The following is a 20,000-nucleotide window of genomic DNA, read 5'->3' on the forward strand; positions in this document are numbered from 1 at the left end:
TCAGTGTCTAGGAGGTCTACAGCTGACAAGATAACCTTTTCATGACCAACACATTTGCCACTCAGAGGAACAGAGACAAGAATTTGGTCTGATCTCCAACAAGATAAGAAGCTATTATTTACCTTCTTATACCTGAAGAACTTCTAACCCTTTTCCTGCCTTTCCATTACAAGTCTTTACCATTTCATAAAGCTTTTTTTAAAAATGAACTTTCAATGCAGATTATGATGAGCAGTGGAAGAAAAGCCTCAGCAAATGCAAGTCACAGATTTGGACAGCTGGTGTTGCCTTGGATCTTGCTCACAGTCCTACCATAAGGCACAGGCAGTCATCCTCAGTGGTTTGAGCCCTATCATGTGTCACAAGACAGGCACTTTCTAACGATGGGTGACATTTTGTGCCCAGAGCGGCATCGTTTTCATCTGGCAAATGATTTCACTCTGGAAAGGTGTCAGAAGCAACCAAAGATTTGGTTTTTTCCCACCAGAAAGGCAGCATTTGCCACCTCCCACATCCAATTCAAGGGAAAGACCCTGCCCATGGCTTCCCTGGGATTTGTGCCCTCTCCACCTCAGATGTGCAGAAAGAAAACCCACTGATGTGGGTACACAAGAAACCCTCCTGCAGTCTCTTTTTGTATATGAACGCATGTCCACATCACACAAGAAAGCAGCCCCCAGCCTGAAAACACCCTGTGCAGCAAGGGGCTGGGGAGGTGGCTGTGCACTGGGGTTCGCACATGGACCTCCTCACTGCACCAAACTTCTTTGCTAGGAAGCTGCCTGCTTTGGGGTCTCCTAGTGCCCACATCTCAGCTGGCACGATCCAGCACAGCTCCACTGACTTCAGTTACATGCTGAGCCAGGACATTTTGAGCAAGGTTCCAACCTTTGAACTGGAGGTGGCTTTCCTAGCGTCTGCTACCAAGGTGACATGCTTCCAGGAAGGTTGCTTGCTCCAGCTCCTAGGTCTGTATACTACAGGTCTCCCACAAATATCTAAAAATACTATCAAGATTTAAATCTCAAGACGTAATCCCAGCCATTATTTGCCAATACCATTTTAACTTTCACTCCAGTCTGCATCTGCCACAAGCTCATGTACCACCCATTCATAAAGTTAATTAACGTAATACCACTCAGAGCTAGCTCGTTCCTGGCTATCAGTATCATCTAATCTGTGTCTTCAACTGAAAAGTAATCTCTGACCTGATCTTTCCTTGGCCACTGAGCAGTGCCTGAACAGAGGGCGACTTTGTTTTGAGTTGGTAGAGGCATGAAGGTCAGCTCCCAACCTTTTCCTGGTGTTGCCCTTGCCTTGGAGAGCAAGGTAGAGCCTGTTTTCATGTCAGACCTTGTTCTTTTCTTCCTGGTTTCGACAAGAGGATATCATTTGTTCTAGGGAGTCACTCCCCAAGCCAAGAGCAGTCTCAAACAGGGAGCCCAATACAACAAAGCAGCACCATGAAGTACATCCTGGGGAGTAGGCCTGAACACAGCAAACCCACCACCCACCCAGGGACATCCAACGATGCACCCAGCCTGACTAGAAGTCATCTGCCACGTAGTGAGTCCATCACTTGCAGAAGATAAGGCCCACCCAGTTTTACTTTGGCAAGATCCGTCCACACCCTGAAATAAGGCACAACAGGGTATGAAATGCAGATGACAAGAGGACCCGCATCTACTCTGCATTGCACAACTGTGTTCAGGTTGTGTTGAGCACACAGGCCAACTTGCAGGAGGACAGGTTTAAGATCATGAGTTCTGCTGATTTTACTAGATAAAGATCTGTCCCCTTCCATAGTACTGATCCTTTCCCAAAATTATATACTATATATAATAACTTTACACACATATACCCTGAGATACTGTTATTACAGCATGTCATTACATTTTTGCAAGATTTTAAAAGTAGGCAACTAGTCTGTATGACATGGGTTTTATGGGGATTTTATTTTGAGGAAGTAATTTGGTAAGTGTCAATTGATAGTTAAGCTGATGGAAAGCCAGACTGATGTAGGTGAACATTTTTCAAATAGGAGATAGTTGTGGGTGGAGAAAACAAGCCTTTTATCTTTAAAAGATTAAAAAAAATTCCCTTAAACATGATGTTTTAAGAAGCATCCAAGTGAGGAGAATTTTTAAGGCATTTTAATAGCCGTTAATGAAAACATCCATTTTTCTATTGCAAACATGGTTGATGTTAACGCTGCCGTTACCTACAGCTGGATCCTACAAATCAGACTCATGCTGGCTTCATGGATCACAGCAGCTCCTCCACCTCCCCCAAATCTGTCCCCTTTCCACAAGCAAGGAACATCCCCACTCTCAGCTTACAGCAACTATCAGCCTCACCCCAGCGCAGATCCCCCGGCTCCACTAGTACCACCAGCCAGCATTTCTCCAACACCACCAAGCCCAGTGATAGATAAATATCAAGCCATAATTTCCCTAAGCTGTATATGCCAGGACACGCCTAACCATTTCCCTGCTGCTGTGGAGACCTCCTGTGCCGAAATCCCAAAGTAAAAGGTGGGATTTTTGCCTTTCCACATCAACCACCTAGAAGTTGGGTTTGGCGACAACCAGCTAAAAAAAATTATGCTTAGCCAACTGTAAAAATATACTAACACTTATAGCAGGTACCACCTTCGTACTTTGCAAGACTGAAGTACACACAAATACCACAGTCTTCACAAAGAAATTCCCCAACACATAATTCTCTCTCAGAAAGAGCAATAGCTTTAGAAACACAGCAAACTTGCACACAAGTACCTACGCTGCTGTCCCTCACAAAATCATCTCAAATCAGGCCAGTTAACTTCCTAGGGCACCTCTTCCCACCTCCTCCCAGACCAAGACAATATGTGAATGCTGCTTTTATAGGGTTTTTCCCTTCCTCCTGCAACACCTTCACCTGGTGACTTACTAATTACATCCTAAATGAGCAAGCAGGCACAGATGAGATATTTCTGTGGAAGAGAAGATGTAGCTCAATACAGCTTATTTAATTCTCCATGGAAAGCCTTCTCCTACATGTTAGACATCTCTCTGCTCCTAGGAAGTTACAACTTGCAAAATAAAAATTTTAAGTTTTCTTAATGCAGTCAGTCACTATTTTGAATTTTTTTTCCTTGTGTTGGACTTTGAAAGCATTTTATAGCACAGGGACAGCAAAGCAGTGACTGGTGAAGGGCAGGAGGGCAAACACCTTGTTCTGAACATCTTAAACAATGAGTTGTGGATCCCCATTCCCAAATTCAGTGTCATCAGCAAACATTTGTGGAATATCTCCATGTTAGGGAGCTGTGATGAGAGCAACTCCTGTTGAGAGATACCCACCACCATCTTTTAGGCAGTCCTAACAAGGAAGTGCCCACAGCCCTGCCATGAAGAGTTGGGGTTCATGGCAAAGTGATAGTCCAGGTGAGAGTACTTATGAGGTAACCTGGCCTGAAGAAATGTTTTCCAACTCCTGCACTCCACCTGCCCCAGAGGAGGACAAATGCCTCCCAGCCATGCTCTGCTCAGTGAGCTGAGATGGCAACCAGGGATGTGAATGTACCAGTACAGTCTGCAGGGCATTTTAAGCCAAGAGCTCATGTGTTTGGGAAAATGTTTTGCTAGTAATCTGGCTGTCCTGGCTTCTCCAGTTCTCCTCCAGTGGTAAGAATATAGAAACACTGTGGGCAGGTGTAAACATGAAGCAGAGTATTCTGGTGGTACAAACACATGTGAGCCCATGCAGAGAGCTGGAAAACATGCAAAACACTTTTCTTCTTCTGTTTTTGCCCGTCCTTTCTACAAGATCTCTCCTTGTTGTCAAGAAGGTTGCCTAGTGTTTGGCCTCCCTTCTTCTTTTGTCATTTTGGCTGGGAGTCATCTCTGCTGCCTACAGGTGTCTGAAAGTTGACTGTCCATAGTCCTGCACAGTCCTGCTGTGCTCAGTGGAGAGCCCCAACAAGTCCCTCACTGCCATCTTGGGTGGGAGCCAGAGATAGATGTGTCACCTTCCAGATGCACCAATCTCTGTCCATTGGCCACAAGGGACTCTCAAGAGCCAGTTTAGTCCCAGACCAGAGAATATTTGATATCAAAAACCTAAGGAGCAGAAGCTTCACCTGCAGTCTCACTGTACCCAACCTGACACCTTGCTGACTTTGGAGATGATTCAAACCCTTCCTTCCCTCTCTGAGTCAACAGGACACCCCACACAAGAAGAGACCAGGCTTTTTTTTTTTTTTCAGAGATTTTTTTGTCTTTTTAATTTCATCTTGGTATGTGATTTCTGACAGCATGTCAGCATCTCCCACCGGGTCAGCCATCTCCGGACCCTGCTACATTCAGTGTCAGATTGTATGGTGGCGATGAGCCAGTGTTTTGAGCCTCATGGTCACTTGCATGTCTTTATGGGTTGTCACTTACATCATTTGTGAACAGCAGCACAAAAGGACACAACACATGAAAACGAGAGTGGGGATGAGGTGAGGGTCAGCTGAAGGCTTGACCCTAAGGAGAACTTCCCCAGGTTCCCATGGCTCCTGCAGGGATGAACCCAAGCCTGTGTTGGGAAATGCAGGGCTCTCCCTCCTTTCTCCTTCACCTGGGGGGTGGTGATACAGGCTGCGGTGTCTTCCAGAGCCAGGACAGCAGCTCACGCTGTCTAGCACCCATATTTGAGGGTACGGGATGGGGTTGCTGGCAGAGGCAGGCTGGGTCCTGCCACAGGAAGGAGAGAGGTGATGCAGAGAAGCATGGCTGAGCCCTGATGTCCACCAGCTTCAGCAGTGTTGTCCACCCTGCACCAACCTCCTGGATGTGTCCAGCGGTGGGGATAGGACCTGGCCACTGTGCTGTCCCCATCGATCTGCCGGCAGAGGAGCAGGTCCCTGGAGCCAACCCTGCTTTGGGTTTCAGCTGCACCTCAAAACCTGTGGGGCAACCTGAGAGCACCAAAAATAACCAACCCCAAAACCCAAACCTATCACCTGAAATGAACTGATGTTCCTTCCCTGCCACTGGGCTTTTGAAACCTAAACAAAACGTTTATAAAAAGTAAATTATTTCATCTTATAACTTAAGTGCATTGAGTATTTCCTTAAATATGGTTCACGCTGAAAATAAAGTTACTTTTGCTGTACAGTAAATTTCTGATAGACTTAGAAATAAACTTTGTTGATACAATCTGGCAGGTGTGGCGGTGCAGTATATCACCCACAGCCACACAGCTCTGCACACACACACGTGTGCCCACACACACACACATACACACACACAGCCCCGTCCTTGGGGATGGGACAATGTTAGGGGTTTCTAGCTTTCTATATTCGCATGGGAACATCTATCTTAAAAGTCCCTGTATTTAAACAGTAAGCGCTCAAGCTGGTCGAGGGAACAAAGGGAAAACCCCACAGTGAAATCTTCCCTGTGTTTCCCCGAAGTATTGTCAGCTTTTCAAATTTCAAAGCCCAGCTGATGCTACTGGCTCCCCTTGGGAAGATCAGCAGTTTGCTCTTTCTGCCACTCTGACCAAAGGTGGTGCAGAGGGGATACAGCACTGGGATGCTCCTGCAGGAAGGATTTCCCCCTCCCCCTGCCTTTCCCCCTGCCAAACAAGAAATTTGGTTCCCTGTTTGAAATTTGAAAATCCACCAGCCAGCTGCAAAAACCACTCCTGTCCCTAATCCTAGGCTCCTAAGAGAAACATGAAACTATGCAACCCATAACTTAACTCACTGCTTGGGAATCCCAAGCTACAACATATTGTTTGACAGCATCCCAGCAGTGTCACTTTCCCCTCCCTCCCAATCCCAGAGGCTCTGCAGCCCCTCCTGGGGCAGCAAAACAGCTACCCCGTGCCGGGGACCATGATGCGCTCAGGAGGTGAAGTAGGAGTTCTGCATGGAGTAGAGGTGGTCAATGGGGTTCCCCACTCGTGCCTGGAGTGGCCCTGCATCTGCTGTAGCAAGGAAGCAGTCGCCCAGGTTGCTCAGTGAGGTATCATCACTATCCAAGTCGTGGAAGAGGGGCTCAGCACCTTGGGAAGCAAGGAAGGAGCAGAAGGGCTTCAGAGTCTGCTTTCTCCACTGGCACCTCGGCAGTGCCACGTACCCCCAGCTTTTGCAGCATAAGGATTTAGGGGTGAGGGGACTGCTGTCTTCCCAGAAACTGTTGCACCCCCCATGCATGCCCCCATCACACAGCCCCACACCACAGCCCAGCATCTCTTTGAAGGAGAGAAGGCAAGAGGCAAACCCTGGAGCCTTACCGTAGGGGTGCATGTGGTCTCCAGGCATCTGCGGCGGGGTGAGCCCTTGCCGGAAGGGGTCAGAGCCGTAGACGCTTTGCTCCATGCCCAGCAGCTGCTGGGGCGGGGGCAGAGTGGTGTAGGGGTTCAGCATCCCCTCCAGCCCTGCGCTGCTGCCACTGTTTGTCTGGGCTGGAAGATAAGAGCAAGCCGTTGGTGCAGTCAGGCTGCTGTATTCTGGGGGGGACCTGCGTCCTTGGGAAGCCCAGAGAGGGCTAGGAAATAGGGAGTCCCTGAATGCAGGGAGAGCTGGGTGTGGGGGTAGTACCTGAGCTCAGGCGCTGTGTGTTTTGCTGATCCTGCTGCTGCTGCTGCTGCCTCCTGGCGAGCTTCTTCATCTGGCCAAGAAGGGATAAAAAATGGGGTGAAATCATCCCTCAGCCAGAGCAAGGAGGGAGGGGAGCCCCGGCACCAGCCACTGGCAGGGGGCTACCCCTCGTACCCACCTTTGCTCGCTGGTTCTGGAACCAGACCTGCACCACCCGGACGCTCAGCCCTGTCTCAGCCGCCAGTGTCTCCCGCACCTTGGAGAGAGGAATGACAGTGGCCTTTCAGCCTGCTCAGCTTTTTGGGGGGCCCTTTAGAAGGGGACAGAGCAGCCAAGGCAAGTCATTGCCCAGCATCCAGGACATCCTCAGGGGCTGAAGGCAGTTGAGCATGGGCCCTTCTCCCCGTACCTTCCTGCAGGGCTTGGAGGAGACCTCAAATGATGCCTTGAATGCCCTGCGCTGCTGTGTGGTCAGGATTGTCCGGGGTCTCTTGGGCCGCTTGTGATCCTTCCCATCCTCGGCGCCCTTCCCCGAGGCTTGGCCCAGTTTGCAGATGCTGTCCTCATCATCACTTTTGCCTAAGGGGGGAAAAAAAAAGCAGGTCCTTTACAGACAGTGGGAAGCAGACATCATTTTCCAGCATGTCCAGAATAATCTTGGGGACTTAAAAGAACTTGGCAGGGATCTTCTTGGGAATGTAAGTGAGGAGCTGAGGTTTGGGGCTGGCTGCCCCATGGCAGGTCAGAGAGGGGGAGAGCTGCTGTGGCCCATAGTTTGGAGTCACTCAGCCAGCAGATCACAGAATCACAGAATGGTAGGGGTTGGAAGGGACCTCTGGAGATCATCTTGTCCAACCCCCCTGCTTGAGCAGGCACACCTAGAACAGGATCCACAGGACCGAATCCAGGGGGGTTTTGAATCTATCCAGAGAAGGAAACTCCACACCCTCTCTGGGCAGCCTGTTCTGCTGCTCTGTCACCCTCACAGGAAAGAATTTTTTTCTCATATTCGGGTGGAACTTCCTGTGTTCCAGCTTGTGCCCATTGCCCCCTGTCCTGTCGTTGGGCACCACTGAAAAGAGTCTGGCCCCATCCTCTTGACACCTGCCCTTCAGATATTTATAAGCATTGATGAGATCCCCCCTCAGCCTTCTCTTCTCCAGGCTGAACAAAGCCAGGTCTCTCAGCCTTTCCTCATAAGAGAGATGCTCTAGTCCCCTGATCACTTTCATAGCTCTCTGCTGAACTCTCTCCAGTAGTTCCCTGTCTTTCTTGAACTGAGAATCCCAGAACTGGATGTGGTTTTTGGTTCTTTTCCCCAACAGCCTGAGCAGCTGCAACGCGAAACCCTGGGGCATCTCATTTTCCCTCCATCAGACCCAAATCTCTGCTTGCTCCACAGGGATTTCCTGCCAGGCCACAGCTGGGGACACATCTGGACAGAGATACACAGATCGCATCCACACAAGGGAACAGCAGCCATCGAGGGCCGCTGTGCTCCTGGGACTGTCCCCCAGCCCAGCTGTGACTGGTAATCTGGTCCCCCCACCTGGACAGCCCAGGCTGGGGGAGGTCAAGGCACAGACTGAGCAGAGATGCTCAGAGTGGGCAATGCGTTAGCCTAGACCTCACAAGCCCCTCCTGATCTGCCCTGCCACAGAGGTCAACTGCATTTAGAGCACAGAGTTTTAATCACAGATATAAGGGGCACCTTTTTGCCTATATGTCCCCCCTTCCATGGAGTTTTAAATTTCCCTGGACAGAAGCCCAGGGAGCTCCAAGCTTCACCCCTCAGGTACTCGCTGCAATGTGCTGCTCCGTTGCATTCCCAGGCACTGGTGTGTATCTCCCTGCTGCTCTCCTCTGCCTGGGGCCACAGGGCCTTCGGGCAGGAGCTGCTCTGGGAAAGCAGGCAGCGCTGCCCTGCTTCTTACCAGCCCACCTCATTTACCACATTGCCACGATGTCGACGACCTCACTTGCATGGGAGGGTTGTAATGCAGGTTTGACAATATGGGTCCTTCCCTCTCACGAGCGGTAAATAACTTACAGCCTTTTCCAGAAAGCTCCTCCACCATCTGTTTGGGAATCAATAACAGAGCTGAAGTGGTGGCCTGATGCAGATGCAGGTTGCAAGGCTGTGCTGGGCCGAGTCCCATCCTGGGGCTGCCGTGTCTCTGGGAGATGGGGATGTACCAGGGGGTTGCAAGCCTGGCCCAGAGTAATTTGTGGCTAAAGCAGGTCAGGTCATTCCCCATGGCAAGGGCTAATCATGAATCACACACATCAGAAAAATGCAAAGCCAACAGCAGCGCAGTTGGGAATGGGGAAAGACAGGTGCAGATCTCCAGGGTGAAGGGAGGTAATGATGGCCTCAAGCTGTGTGAGGGGAGGTTTAGATCGGATATTAGGAAAAATATATTCACTGAAAGAGTCATCAGGCATTGGAACAGGCTGCCCAGAGAGGTGGTGGAGTCACCATCCCTGGAGGTGTTCAGAAAATGTGTAGACGTAGCACTTCAGGGCATGGTTTAGGAGGCAGGGGGGTGTTGGGTTGATGGTTGGACTTGATGATCCTAGAGGTCTTTTCCAACCTTAATGATTCTATGATCCCGGCAAAGGAGTGAGGATGCTCTCGGGTACGAGTACCTCTGCACTGTTGGGCTCTCTCCTGGGCTCACCAGCCAATATGGACACCTTCCCTGTGGCAAGGGCTGGGAGGGCTGGGACAGGGAGAGTTATTCATGCTGGTGGTCCCCAAACAGCCCAGAGCTGGGTGCTGGCCCCCAGGAGCCAGAGCCTTGCTGCTGCTGCAAGCTCCCCGCTCACTCATGGCACATCACCAGTGCACCCATGGCAGCAGCAACAGGAAAGACAAACTGCTGTTTTCTTTCATGTCCAAACACATGGGACATAGTAATGCAGCAGGTCTGAGAGCACTGAGTATCCCCAGGGTCTGGAGTCTCTGATGGCCAAAGGGGCTGAGCAGTGGCTGCCTCTGCCTCCTTCTCAGCACAATCAGGGTCTCTGCTCTGCTGAGCTGCCTGCTTTCCTGAAACCTGAAGCGGTTTAATTTTGATGGAAGGCTACAGATTTTTACAAATATTGGGAGAAGGATTGTCAACCAATGGAGACATTTTGTTGCCTGAACCCTTTTGCACCCTAACATGAGGTGAGTGCCCCAATTCCCTCCAGTCTGGGAGGGGCAGAGCCTGGCTGGGGGGAGCCAGAGGTTCACAGACTCCATCAAGCAAATGATGCTCAAAACCCACACCAAGGGGGAAAACTCACTCAGAGCAGCCCCCCAAGCCTACCGCCCCAACACCTGCTCCCCAAATCCCTCCCAGTATGAATGGGAAAGAAGGAAAAATGAAGCCGGATTTGGCGGGGTATTACTTTTAATTAACTCTCCCTTTCAAGCTTTTCCCCACCAAGGAGGGGGGAGAAATTAATAAGTGTCTGGGGCTGTCCCTGACGTCACCTGGGAAGGGGCCGGGGCAGTGGATATTGTGCAGCGTGCCCTCAGTCCGACCCACTGAGCCCGCATCCTGCCGCCAGAGCCAGGACATTCCTTGCTCAGGAGGATTTAGGGAAAGGAGAAACGTTAGGACGCTTTTAATTGGAAAGCAGGGTCCTCTTTCAGAGGGGCTTGTTTACTTAGGCTAGGCGGCAGAGGCTTGGGGAGGCAGTAATTGAAGCAAGGGTTTGGGAGATTACAGACAACATATGGCTCGCTTTTTATCTGCGCCTTCTCATGAAGTGGCCTTTGGTGCACGGCGGCTGGGGGAAGGGAGGGCGGGGGCCTTCAAAGCAGCAAGGGGGGGAGGGGGGAGAGGCTAGACATGCACATCGCACGCTGCTGGTGAAGGGCATCCAGGACCAGTGCTGGAGCGGGGACACCCCTCTGCAACCCCCAGTGTGGCAGTGGGGTCCCCAGGGGGAATTTAGCAGGAGGGGGCAAAGCCATGCCACACTGAGCATCCACGTGGGATGTACACCTGGGCTGGCCCCTGCCATGCCACCGTCCCCAGAGCCATGTGACATCCAGAGACAAACTGTTGGTGGCCACCAAAACCAGGCAGGGACAGCAGTGGGGCTGAGCTATGGGGCCTACAGGGACACAGGAAAGGCTGGGACCCCCCAGGCCAGGGGCTTCCAGGGGATGCTGGGGGCTTTGGGTTGGGTTTCCGACCAGCCAAGGGGTTGTTGTGCCCTTTTGACTCCCAACTGGCCCTTCACATCCCTCGGATCTCAGCTGGAGTTTCCACCAAAATAAGTATTTCCCCTGGAGGTTTTTGCTAGTTGAAGCTCTTGGCTTGGCTGGAGCCCCTGGCAGCAGGGCTGGACCACGGGCCAATAAGTCGCTGGGGAGGAAAAGCTCCCCAACCTTTCCCAAAGTGCCCTTTTCCGCCACTAGGAATAAACCCAAACTGTTGGGGCCAATTCACGTATTTTCCTGCATGGCATCTCCTTATTGGTTCCTATTTTAACTGAAAGAGTTTGCACATCCCAGAAGGAAAAAAATAATTCTTCGATCAATTAAGGACTTTCCCAGGGCTAAGGCAAGAGCTAGTGCCAGAGTGCCAGATTCTGCTGCTTTCCTGCCCCTCCAGCATTGAACCATCACTCACTGGCTCCCTTCAGCCACCTCCTCCCATGGCTGCACTCTTTATTTTTTAAATATCGTCACTGATATTGTGGGAGGATTTTTTCATTCAAGCAAGTGGAGTTGCATAGCTTGGGCACAGCCAGCCACAGGCAGTGCTGCAAAGCATCTGGGCTCTTGCTGTCGAGGAGCATGATATTAAAGAGAAACAGGAGCTCTGGACAATTTTTGCTCCATCCCCACCAAAACCATCCCTGTCCTCCCATGCACCTTCTCTCAGCTGCTGCATTTGGTGGTGAGTGCCAGGCTTTGCCATGTCCGTGACTTGAGCTGCTTCTCACCTTAACAATCCACTCCTAAATGGGCTCTTAATGCTGATTTTTATTCCTTTTTACATCCAGTGCTTTGCTCTAGCAGGGAAAAGACAAGCTCCCCCCAGCTTGCTGGCAGCCCTTTCCAGAGCACAGCATTTCAAAGGTAAATCCTTCCCTCTGCAAAGCAGATTTCCCCTGATGATGGTTTTTAAAAGGGGCCAAGCCACCCAGGCACACGGCATGGGGCCACGCAGCCTCACGAGGAGCAGGGCTCTGCAGGGATGGCATTAACATGGGGATTTCTTCTAGCAGATCATTTCCACCCCCCTGGCCTCTGTTGCTGGGTTTTCTTACTAAATTTGTCTTCCTGGGAAACATTCTGATTTGATTCATGTTGACTATAGATACATATTTTAATACTGATCTCATGCCCTGGGCAACGTAACCTGGCAGTGACACCATGGCTGGAGTAGGATGCCAGGCCCCTGCCCACCTCCAGCCGTGTTGCCACCTCTCCTGCAGCCCCCCTTGGCTCTGCAGTGTCCATGCAGCATCACCACGCCAGGTCCGCAGTCTGGTCTGGCCATCAACTGCCTGGGAAGCTGCTGGGGACGCAAGATTTGCTAGCTCCCTGCAGCCAGCTCATGTTTTAGCTCTGTGCCTCAGTTTCCCCTCAGTATGAAAAAGGGTGGCTACAGCAGAAGCAGCTCATTTGTTGCACTCGGCCTTTTCACAGTCCCAGGTATGGATGGTGAGGCACAGGGGAGGGACACAGAAGGTTTAGCCTGAGGTAGTCAGTGAGATGCTTGGGACTGTGATTTTTAGGAACAAAACTCTCATTTACAATATATTTATAGCAGGGGCAGCTCCTCCATTTTGCTGGGCAAGGATGTGGGAGATGTCACCTTCAGCCAGCATGGCTCTCCTTCCCATGCCTGGAGAGGCTGTACGCCCCTTGGGATGGTGTGCTGATGCCCTGCACAGGCCAGGAGCACAAACCCTTACAGAAACGAGCCTAATGAGATGGGCTGGTCCCCAGAGCATCCTCCAGCCCTGCAGCCCCTCCACTGCAGAGGTCCCCGCTCACGCCCTTGCCACTGAGGTGGGAGAGATTCTGGCTGGAGGAGGCAATGGTGCTTATAGAGCTTTTATCTTCGGACCATGGGACAGATGTTCAGGGCAGAAAGCCCAAACTTCACCTCGAGGGCCCATCGCACTTGCAGGGGCCTCAGAGTGAGACCAGCCAGGGAGACGCCAGGCGCGGGCGGCCCCTTACCAGAATCCGACAGAGCCGGGCTCACCAAGCTCAGCAGCTCCCGCTCCTTCTCGTAGTCGCCCTTACAGAGGAGCTGCCCCTCCTTCAGCACAAACTCGTCGCCCTTCTGCAGGCGCCGCTCGCAGACGCAGCAGCAGAAGCAGCGCAGGTGGTAGACGCTCTTCTGGGCGCGCATCACCAGCTCAGTGGGTGCAATGGCCTCCAGGCACCCGGTGCACTTCACCGCGAAGAGCCTGGGGGAGCAAGAGGAAATCCCACTGGGACACCTGGGAGCACTGCGGATGCACCCGGTGGGTGGCGTGGCATTGGGGACAAGGGATGGGGCACCCATGGCACAGGATCACCCTGTTGGTGCTTTGTTTGCCTTGAGGGACTGGGCACAATGGTGCTGGCACCCTGCAGTGACACAGCACATGCTTCAGGCTTGCCCTGTGCCAATGGGGGATGCTGCCTTTGGGTCAACTTTTGGTTCAAGCGTTTTTGGTTGAACTGTCACCAGGTGTTTACCATTAATGCAGTCAAAGGACAAAGACCCCAATGTCCAGATGCTCCGGGTGAAAAGCAAACAGGTATCAAACCCAACGGTCCAGCTACCACCACCACAAGACATGGGACACACCACATCTACACGAGTTTTATCAAGCCAACCCTACATGTCCACCTGTCTCCAGCTTATGCCTAGAGGTAAGGAGATGCCAGAGATGGAAATGGGACCAGCAGGCTCATCCGTGCCTCTCAACAAGCACCTGCACAAAGCATCTGCGTTGTCAGTCACCTACAAACCACCCCATCCCTCTGGCCTTGGTCACTGGAACAGCTCATTCCTGCTTGCAAACACATTAGGAATGTCTAACACATTATAACAATCTCCATGGCAGCAAGTTTTGGGTTAAGACCAGTGACAGACTGAAGACTTGATGTGTCAAAAGGAAAAGAAAAAGCTCAGCTTGCTCCTTGATGTTGATGTGACAGTGTTTGAGGCATCCCTAATTGTACAGTTCCCAGGTTTCAACACACTGGCTTTAGACTTAAAAGCGAATAATAATAACAACACCAATCATACTTTAGGATGAAACAAAGCTTTTCTTTCTCTGACTTTAAATATCCTCCCTGAGAAGCTCAGTAGCATGATCAATGATTGGGGTTGGGGAAACGGAGGCGAACAGAGCAGAGGTGGCAGCATCAGTGTTGGCTTGAGAGGACTTGGAGGCACCTAGAGCTAAACCATGGGCTGGATGTTTTAGGTCAATGGGATGTTTCTCCCAGCAATGTTTGAAGGTACCAAACCAGAACCTCTTCACCACCCTCAAATATCTGTGGTTTCGGCTTGGGCTCCATAAAGAAAAAAATCACTGTTTACCCAGCGTCGTCCTAAATATCTGTGGGAACTGGACATTATTATTCCCCTGTCTTGATTACTTTGGCCCAGAAAGAGAAGTCAGAAGTCAGCACACATCCTGCAGAGGTTATCTCCGAGCATCACCCATGTCCCAGCCTGGGGATGCCCCAGGGACCGCATGGGGAGCACTGCATCCAGCCTTCTACCGGCCCCAGATAGCTCCCACCTCTGTAGTCTCTGTCCCACGTGTCGTCCCTGGGGGAGATCTGCAGGGCTGTGGGGCTGGGGTCAGCTGGCCAGGGAGGGAAGGGCAGCCCTGCAGCCACCAGCAGCCTTTCAATCCTTTCTCTTTTTTTGGCTGTTACAAAATAACCACATAGGAAATGAAAAGTGCTGAGTCAGCCCTCTTCCAACAAGGTGAGGACCAGATGTATGCAAACCCCTTGCAACAAAACCATCAGAATGAGCCTGATAGCCCGTAAAACAAGGCAATGGGGGGCAGAGCAAGGCACACACCTGTCTTTGTGCCCCAGAGGTAGCTCCCAAGGCGAAGGCACCTGTAACACCAGAGATGCTGCTGAACAAAAGCTTCCCAGCAGCAAAGGGGCATGCATCTTGCTGCAGTCCATGCGCAGCCTCTGCTCCCGTGAAATCCCAGCCAGGCTTCGTTTCACCACTTTAGCTGCCCAATAGCCGATAAACAAGACAGTCAGCTGTGCAAACTGCCGGAGGGGGACAGGCAGGGTCCACTGCGCAGGCAGCAAGACTGCGAGAGTCAGCAGCAGCTGGTCACATCTGTGCCCTTCTCACCAGAGACCAGCACTTGCCTGTGTGAAGCCAGTGAGCCCGGGCAAGGCAGCGTGCCCTGCTGGCACAAGGAGGGCAGATGCATGCAGGAACAGAGGGTAACGTCTGTCCCCCTGCACTGATGGGCAGGGGCAGCCGCAGAACTTCACCTCCCAGCGCCCCATGCCTGAGGCTGGTGAGCACCAAGCTCCGGAGACAAACAGCTGCCTGCCAGATGTGGGCACAGCTGGTAGGGTGCCACAGCACACTGCCACCTACCAGCGGTGCCTGCCAGCCTTTGGGGCTGGGTGTTGAGGGCTCGATGGGCTGGGAATGGGGCCCCCAAATGCACCCCACTTTATTGGTGTCAGCTCCCTCCCACCTTGGGGTCCTCTCACAGACTTCCCAAGACTTCATGCTGGTGTGTGGACTATGCTCACTGGCTCTCAGGTCTTCCCAAAACAGCAGCAGCAAGCACAGGGATGGAGTGCATTGCTCTCCCTGTGCCAGCCAAATCCTCGGTGCACTCAGCAAATTGTAGCACCCCCCAAGAAGTAGGAAAGGAATTTTATAAAGCTTTTCTAAAACACTATTGTTGCTACAGAAAGTGGAAAATCATCAGATAAAAGGTGGAGATTAAGGAGTTAGTTTCTAATTCCAGATAATGCCATTATTAACATTTAGTTTTGTACCTTCAACCTTAATTTCCCAGGTTTACATACAACTGTCTTTCTCTAAGGTATATATATTTTCAACATACCTAGGACTGCCCTGGGAGGAGAAGGATGTATATTCCCTCAAAAACATCCCTTCTGAAGGGTCATTTTTTCTTGTTCCAGCACTGAGAAGCACAGGCTTGTGTTAATACTTTATATTTCTGTAGTAATTTTGTCTTTAATTACAACTGTTACACCAAAGCGGAGGCGATTTGTATTCGTCTGGTAACGCTTTCTCATCCTGTTTAAATGAAGTTTGAGCCCTACCTGTTTGGATTACTAACTGCTCTCAGTAATAAAATACTGATAAGCTATTACATTACTGCTATCTAATCTTCATGAATGAATGTGCCCAAAATCTCTATTTCCAGGGCACTGATTAGAAAGCCATAAACCTTTGCCAATTTAAGCACAGCAGCACCAACCGAGCGACTGATGTTTCTAAGCCCAAAGCATGTTACAAAACAGGAAGGCGTGAGATTTAGGTAAATGATTGCCTAATATTAGACATTAAAGCTGTACTTAGGTCACTGAATAAAAGACTTCATTTCCAAACTGCTGAGTTCCCAACAGCTCCCGCTGAGGGATGCCAGAGGGAAGGGGTGTCTTTCACTGCCCAGTGCAGGACTCCCCCATCCCTGAGCAACGTGAGATGCAGAGAAATCCCTGTAAAACCTTCTCCACAGCATGAAACCATAAAAGGTTCCTTATAACCCTACAATAAATCCAGATCTTAGGCACTAAAAGCTCACAGGCATAAAAACTGCAACCTACCACAGGTAGTAATGGGGAGAGACCAAAGGGCTTTGCTGGTGTCCCAGGTCCCTACAGCCCTGGACCAGGTCTGGACAGTACCAGGTCCTCTGTGGGGACTGGGGAGGAAGAGGGTGCACAGATAACCCCACACATGGGTAATGCCATGCATTAATAATTCCACGCATGGATAACCCCATGCATGGATAATCCTGCTTGGGAATAACACCACATTGAGGTAGCCCCACATAGGATAACTCCAGCATGGATAGACCCACTGAAACACTTTGGTCAGCCTGAGATGGGCCAGAAGAAAATTTTCTTCCAGCCCCAGATCTAGCAATTTAGCAATTTAATATCTGTGCCTGATCAAGACACACCAGCCTGGATCCAGAGATGTGATCGTCTACCTCAGGGATCTGCAGCTCTGTTCCCAGCTCCTTCCTGCTCCAAGCAGCAGGCTGCAGAGCAAAGACCACCTTTTCTCCCCTCTCTATCTCTTTGTGTCTCCCTGCAGCTGCAAAGGAGGCTTTGAGATTACATTTCTCTACAGGAGACTGCACAGAAGAGAAGAAGGACTGGCTCTGCCCAGCAACTTCAACAGGTTTTAAATGAAGAACAAATTGGCTACCCCTAAACTGCAATGGGAGCGCCTTCATTTCTGCCATCCTAGGGATGCTGCAGGCTTTAGTTCTCAGTACAATTTTTTTTCCCCTCCATAGCGTGAGATTCAAAGGCTAAATCAGGCCTGGCTGGCAGCCTTTGGGTTTGTTTAACCACGTACGAAGCTGGCAGGTGCAGGGACAGGGTGACCCGCTCAGCACTGCGATGCTTGGCAGAAAACCAACCTGCCACGGGCAGCTCAGTAAAATCCTCAACCAAGCACTGACAGTGAATATTTGTAAATAATAATAGAAAAAAACCACTCAAGTTAGGAAGAATTGGGACAAAAATATGGTGATGCAAGCGATTTTTATCACAACATACGACCTTTTGTTTCTGATCTTAAAAACCTTCCTTTTCTTGTATTGATTGATTTGCATTAATCTTTTTTTTTTTTTTAATTTAGGTCCCTTTTGAAATGACAATCTGCAGTTTTGAATCAGAAAGGTGGTGGTTGTGGGTTTCAAAAAAATCTTGAAACAACATATTTTGCCATTTCCAAAAGTGCAACATTTCAGCCTAAAGACCGCCAAGTGAGCTAGCTGGCTTTACAGACATCCCCTGGGACACAACCCCACATCTCCATGCAATTCCTCTTCTTTGAGAATGCCATCCCAGACCTCTGCTTTTGGGTTTCCATCTGTACCACATCAATGAAACCTAGAAATTTTGACACGTGGCCGAAGCCACCTCTGGGGCGGCGCATCCCATCCCCAGAGTGCCAATGGAGGGGAAGCGGCGCTGGTAGCCCTGGTTTCCCATCGGAGCCTCCACCCCCTCTTTCTCCCTTTATTTTGAGGTGACAGGCTGAAAGGGGCCGTGATTGACAGGCGCTTCCCGGCTGCTGTCTGTCTGCGTGCATTGCATACAAACGCAGCCCTTCGGAGCCTCCCCAGGGGGGTCGGCAGTCAGGGACACCGATATTAAATACTGACTGACAAATCTCAAACACCACACAGAGGCTTGGTTCAGGCAGCGGGTAAGGCAAGGCAGCTCTGCCCAGTGGAGGGATGCTTTTCATCTTGCCCGTGCCAGCCTGGTCCAAGGATGTGATGAGAGGGGCAGGGGCAGCCCCCGAGTGACCCCCTGGGCTCCTGGCCAAGGGCTGGGGTTGGTGCCATTGGAACTGGTCCCTACGAAGCGGTGCAGGCAGCTGCCCTGCTTGCCCCCCCTGCCAGGGCTGCCCACAGCAGACTCATCCACAGGGATTCTGGGTTTTCCAGCACCTTGGTGCAGACACCTCACCAACTCATCTCCTGCTCTCACCATGGCCCAGGAGGAGACTCAGCAGACCCCAAATGACCCATCAGAGGTGCAGAGAGCTCTGGCCTGGCCATGCTCACAGTCATCCCTGACTGACAGCTCTCTGGAGAGCAAAGCTGTGACCCCCCACCAGAGCTGTGACCTTGGCATGGGGACAAGCCAATAGCCATGCACAGCGCCAAAGGTGCAGGAGGAGGCTGGCAATGGGCACTGGCAGGTGATCTGCAGGGCTCTGCAGGGAGAAGGACACCAGATTGAGTTGTCTTGGCACTGGGTCATCTTCTCACTCACTGTCACTTGTCAGAAGGTGGGACGGCAGCACCAGGTCCTCAACAGGCTGGCAGTGGAATAATGCCAGTCACTGTTAACCCTGCACCCATGGCTTGGGAACAAGTCACTGTCCTGCTGCTGCCAGGCTCCCATCATCCTGTCCCCCAAGCCAGGCTTTGTGAGGCAGGGACCATTGCCAGGAAGGAAGGGTTACCAATGCAGCCCCCCATGTGTACTGCCTGAGAAGGCATCCCGTGGCTGCAGTGATGGGGGACCACATGGACCCTTGGCCCTGGCAGGAGGGATGCTGAAGCCATGGGAGCAACTAGGAAAGGGCTGAATCCATCTCAGCACTGCAGAGACCAGGCTGGCACGTCCTGGGTTTGGGGAGAGCAATTCGGAGCACAACCCAGCACCAGCAAGCTGCGGGGACCTCCAAGCCCACCCCAGGTCTGCAGGCTCCCAGGCTGACAGAGGAAAGCACCCACAGCCACCCTCGCCTTCCCCCCCTGCTCACCCCAAGCCCTCGGGGAGCTCTCCAGTGGGATGGAGGAGGGATGTTTTCCCCGGGGCTGTTCTCCTGACCCTTCCCAGTCTCCAGTCTCCCGTCTCCCTCCCCCCGAGGCGGACAAGTGTTCACTTTACTGCCTGGCAACGGGGCCGGGGCTAAGCTTGCTAAAATATGAGTGTTTTTTGGCTGGAGTACCAGAAGGCTGCAGTCCTACAGAGAGAAAAAAATTGAGCACTCCATGCCATGGCTCCAGAAAGGGGGAGAATTAGGTTTCACACCGAGCAGGCTGGACCATGGCATTCTTTAGTTAATGCTTAACAAACGCCCAAACAAAAGCAGCCAACTTCGCTGCATGTTTGTAAAATGTATTCTCAGCAGATTTGGGTTTATTGGAGAATTCGCTCGCTTTGCAGCAAGTGGCGTTTTCCTTCTTTTTTTTTTTTTTTAATTTCCCTTCTCCTCCCTTCCCCCCGCCCCAGCTCAAGCCCTTCTCATTCTTGCTGACTGAATGTGTCTTCCGACATGGTAACCACACTGAAATGGGCTTATTTCATTCCAGGGACTGATGTGAGGTTGCCTCTGCAGCCCTGGGGTGCGAGCTCTCCCCAGGGACCAGCCAAGCCACTGCTAGCAACCAGGGATAGGGAGTCCAAAAAGCCGACCTCGGCCTCTTGCAAATCCACCCCTAAGTAGTTGCCTGGAGGCTCTGTTCTCCAAGAGGCTGGAAAAGTGAAGGAGGGATGTGAAGCCTGAGAGTTCTGCTTCTCACCTTTCTTCACTTTATCCAGCTCTTTCAGGGTCCAAACCCGGTGGTCCTACCTCATCCAGCATCCCGCTCTGCCGTGCATCCCAGCCCTGCACATCTCCTGCCTCGCAGAGCCCGTGACAGTGGTGGATGCCAACAAGCACAACACTGCACTTGCTTT

At 51.4% G+C, this 20,000-nt stretch overlaps 1 protein-coding gene across 1 annotated transcript in view; it reads right to left on the reverse strand.

Annotated features, from left to right (window-relative positions):
• Positions 1 to 5,878: 5,878 nt before the first annotated feature.
• LMX1A (LIM homeobox transcription factor 1 alpha) overlaps positions 5,879 to 20,000 on the reverse strand; it is a 44,635-nt gene continuing 30,513 nt past the window's right edge. Inside the window, exons 3-8 of the mRNA XM_075095488.1 lie at positions 12,774 to 13,006; positions 6,987 to 7,156; positions 6,756 to 6,833; positions 6,578 to 6,647; positions 6,271 to 6,441; positions 5,879 to 6,039 (exon numbers count right to left, since the gene is read on the reverse strand). Coding sequence (XP_074951589.1) covers positions 5,879 to 6,039; positions 6,271 to 6,441; positions 6,578 to 6,647; positions 6,756 to 6,833; positions 6,987 to 7,156; positions 12,774 to 13,006 — 883 coding nt within the window. The remainder of the gene's footprint in view (positions 6,040 to 6,270; positions 6,442 to 6,577; positions 6,648 to 6,755; positions 6,834 to 6,986; positions 7,157 to 12,773; positions 13,007 to 20,000) is intronic.

Source organism: Phalacrocorax aristotelis, chromosome 6, assembly GCF_949628215.1.
Source record: "Phalacrocorax aristotelis chromosome 6, bGulAri2.1, whole genome shotgun sequence".
Taxonomy (NCBI): Eukaryota; Metazoa; Chordata; class Aves; order Suliformes; family Phalacrocoracidae; genus Phalacrocorax; species Phalacrocorax aristotelis.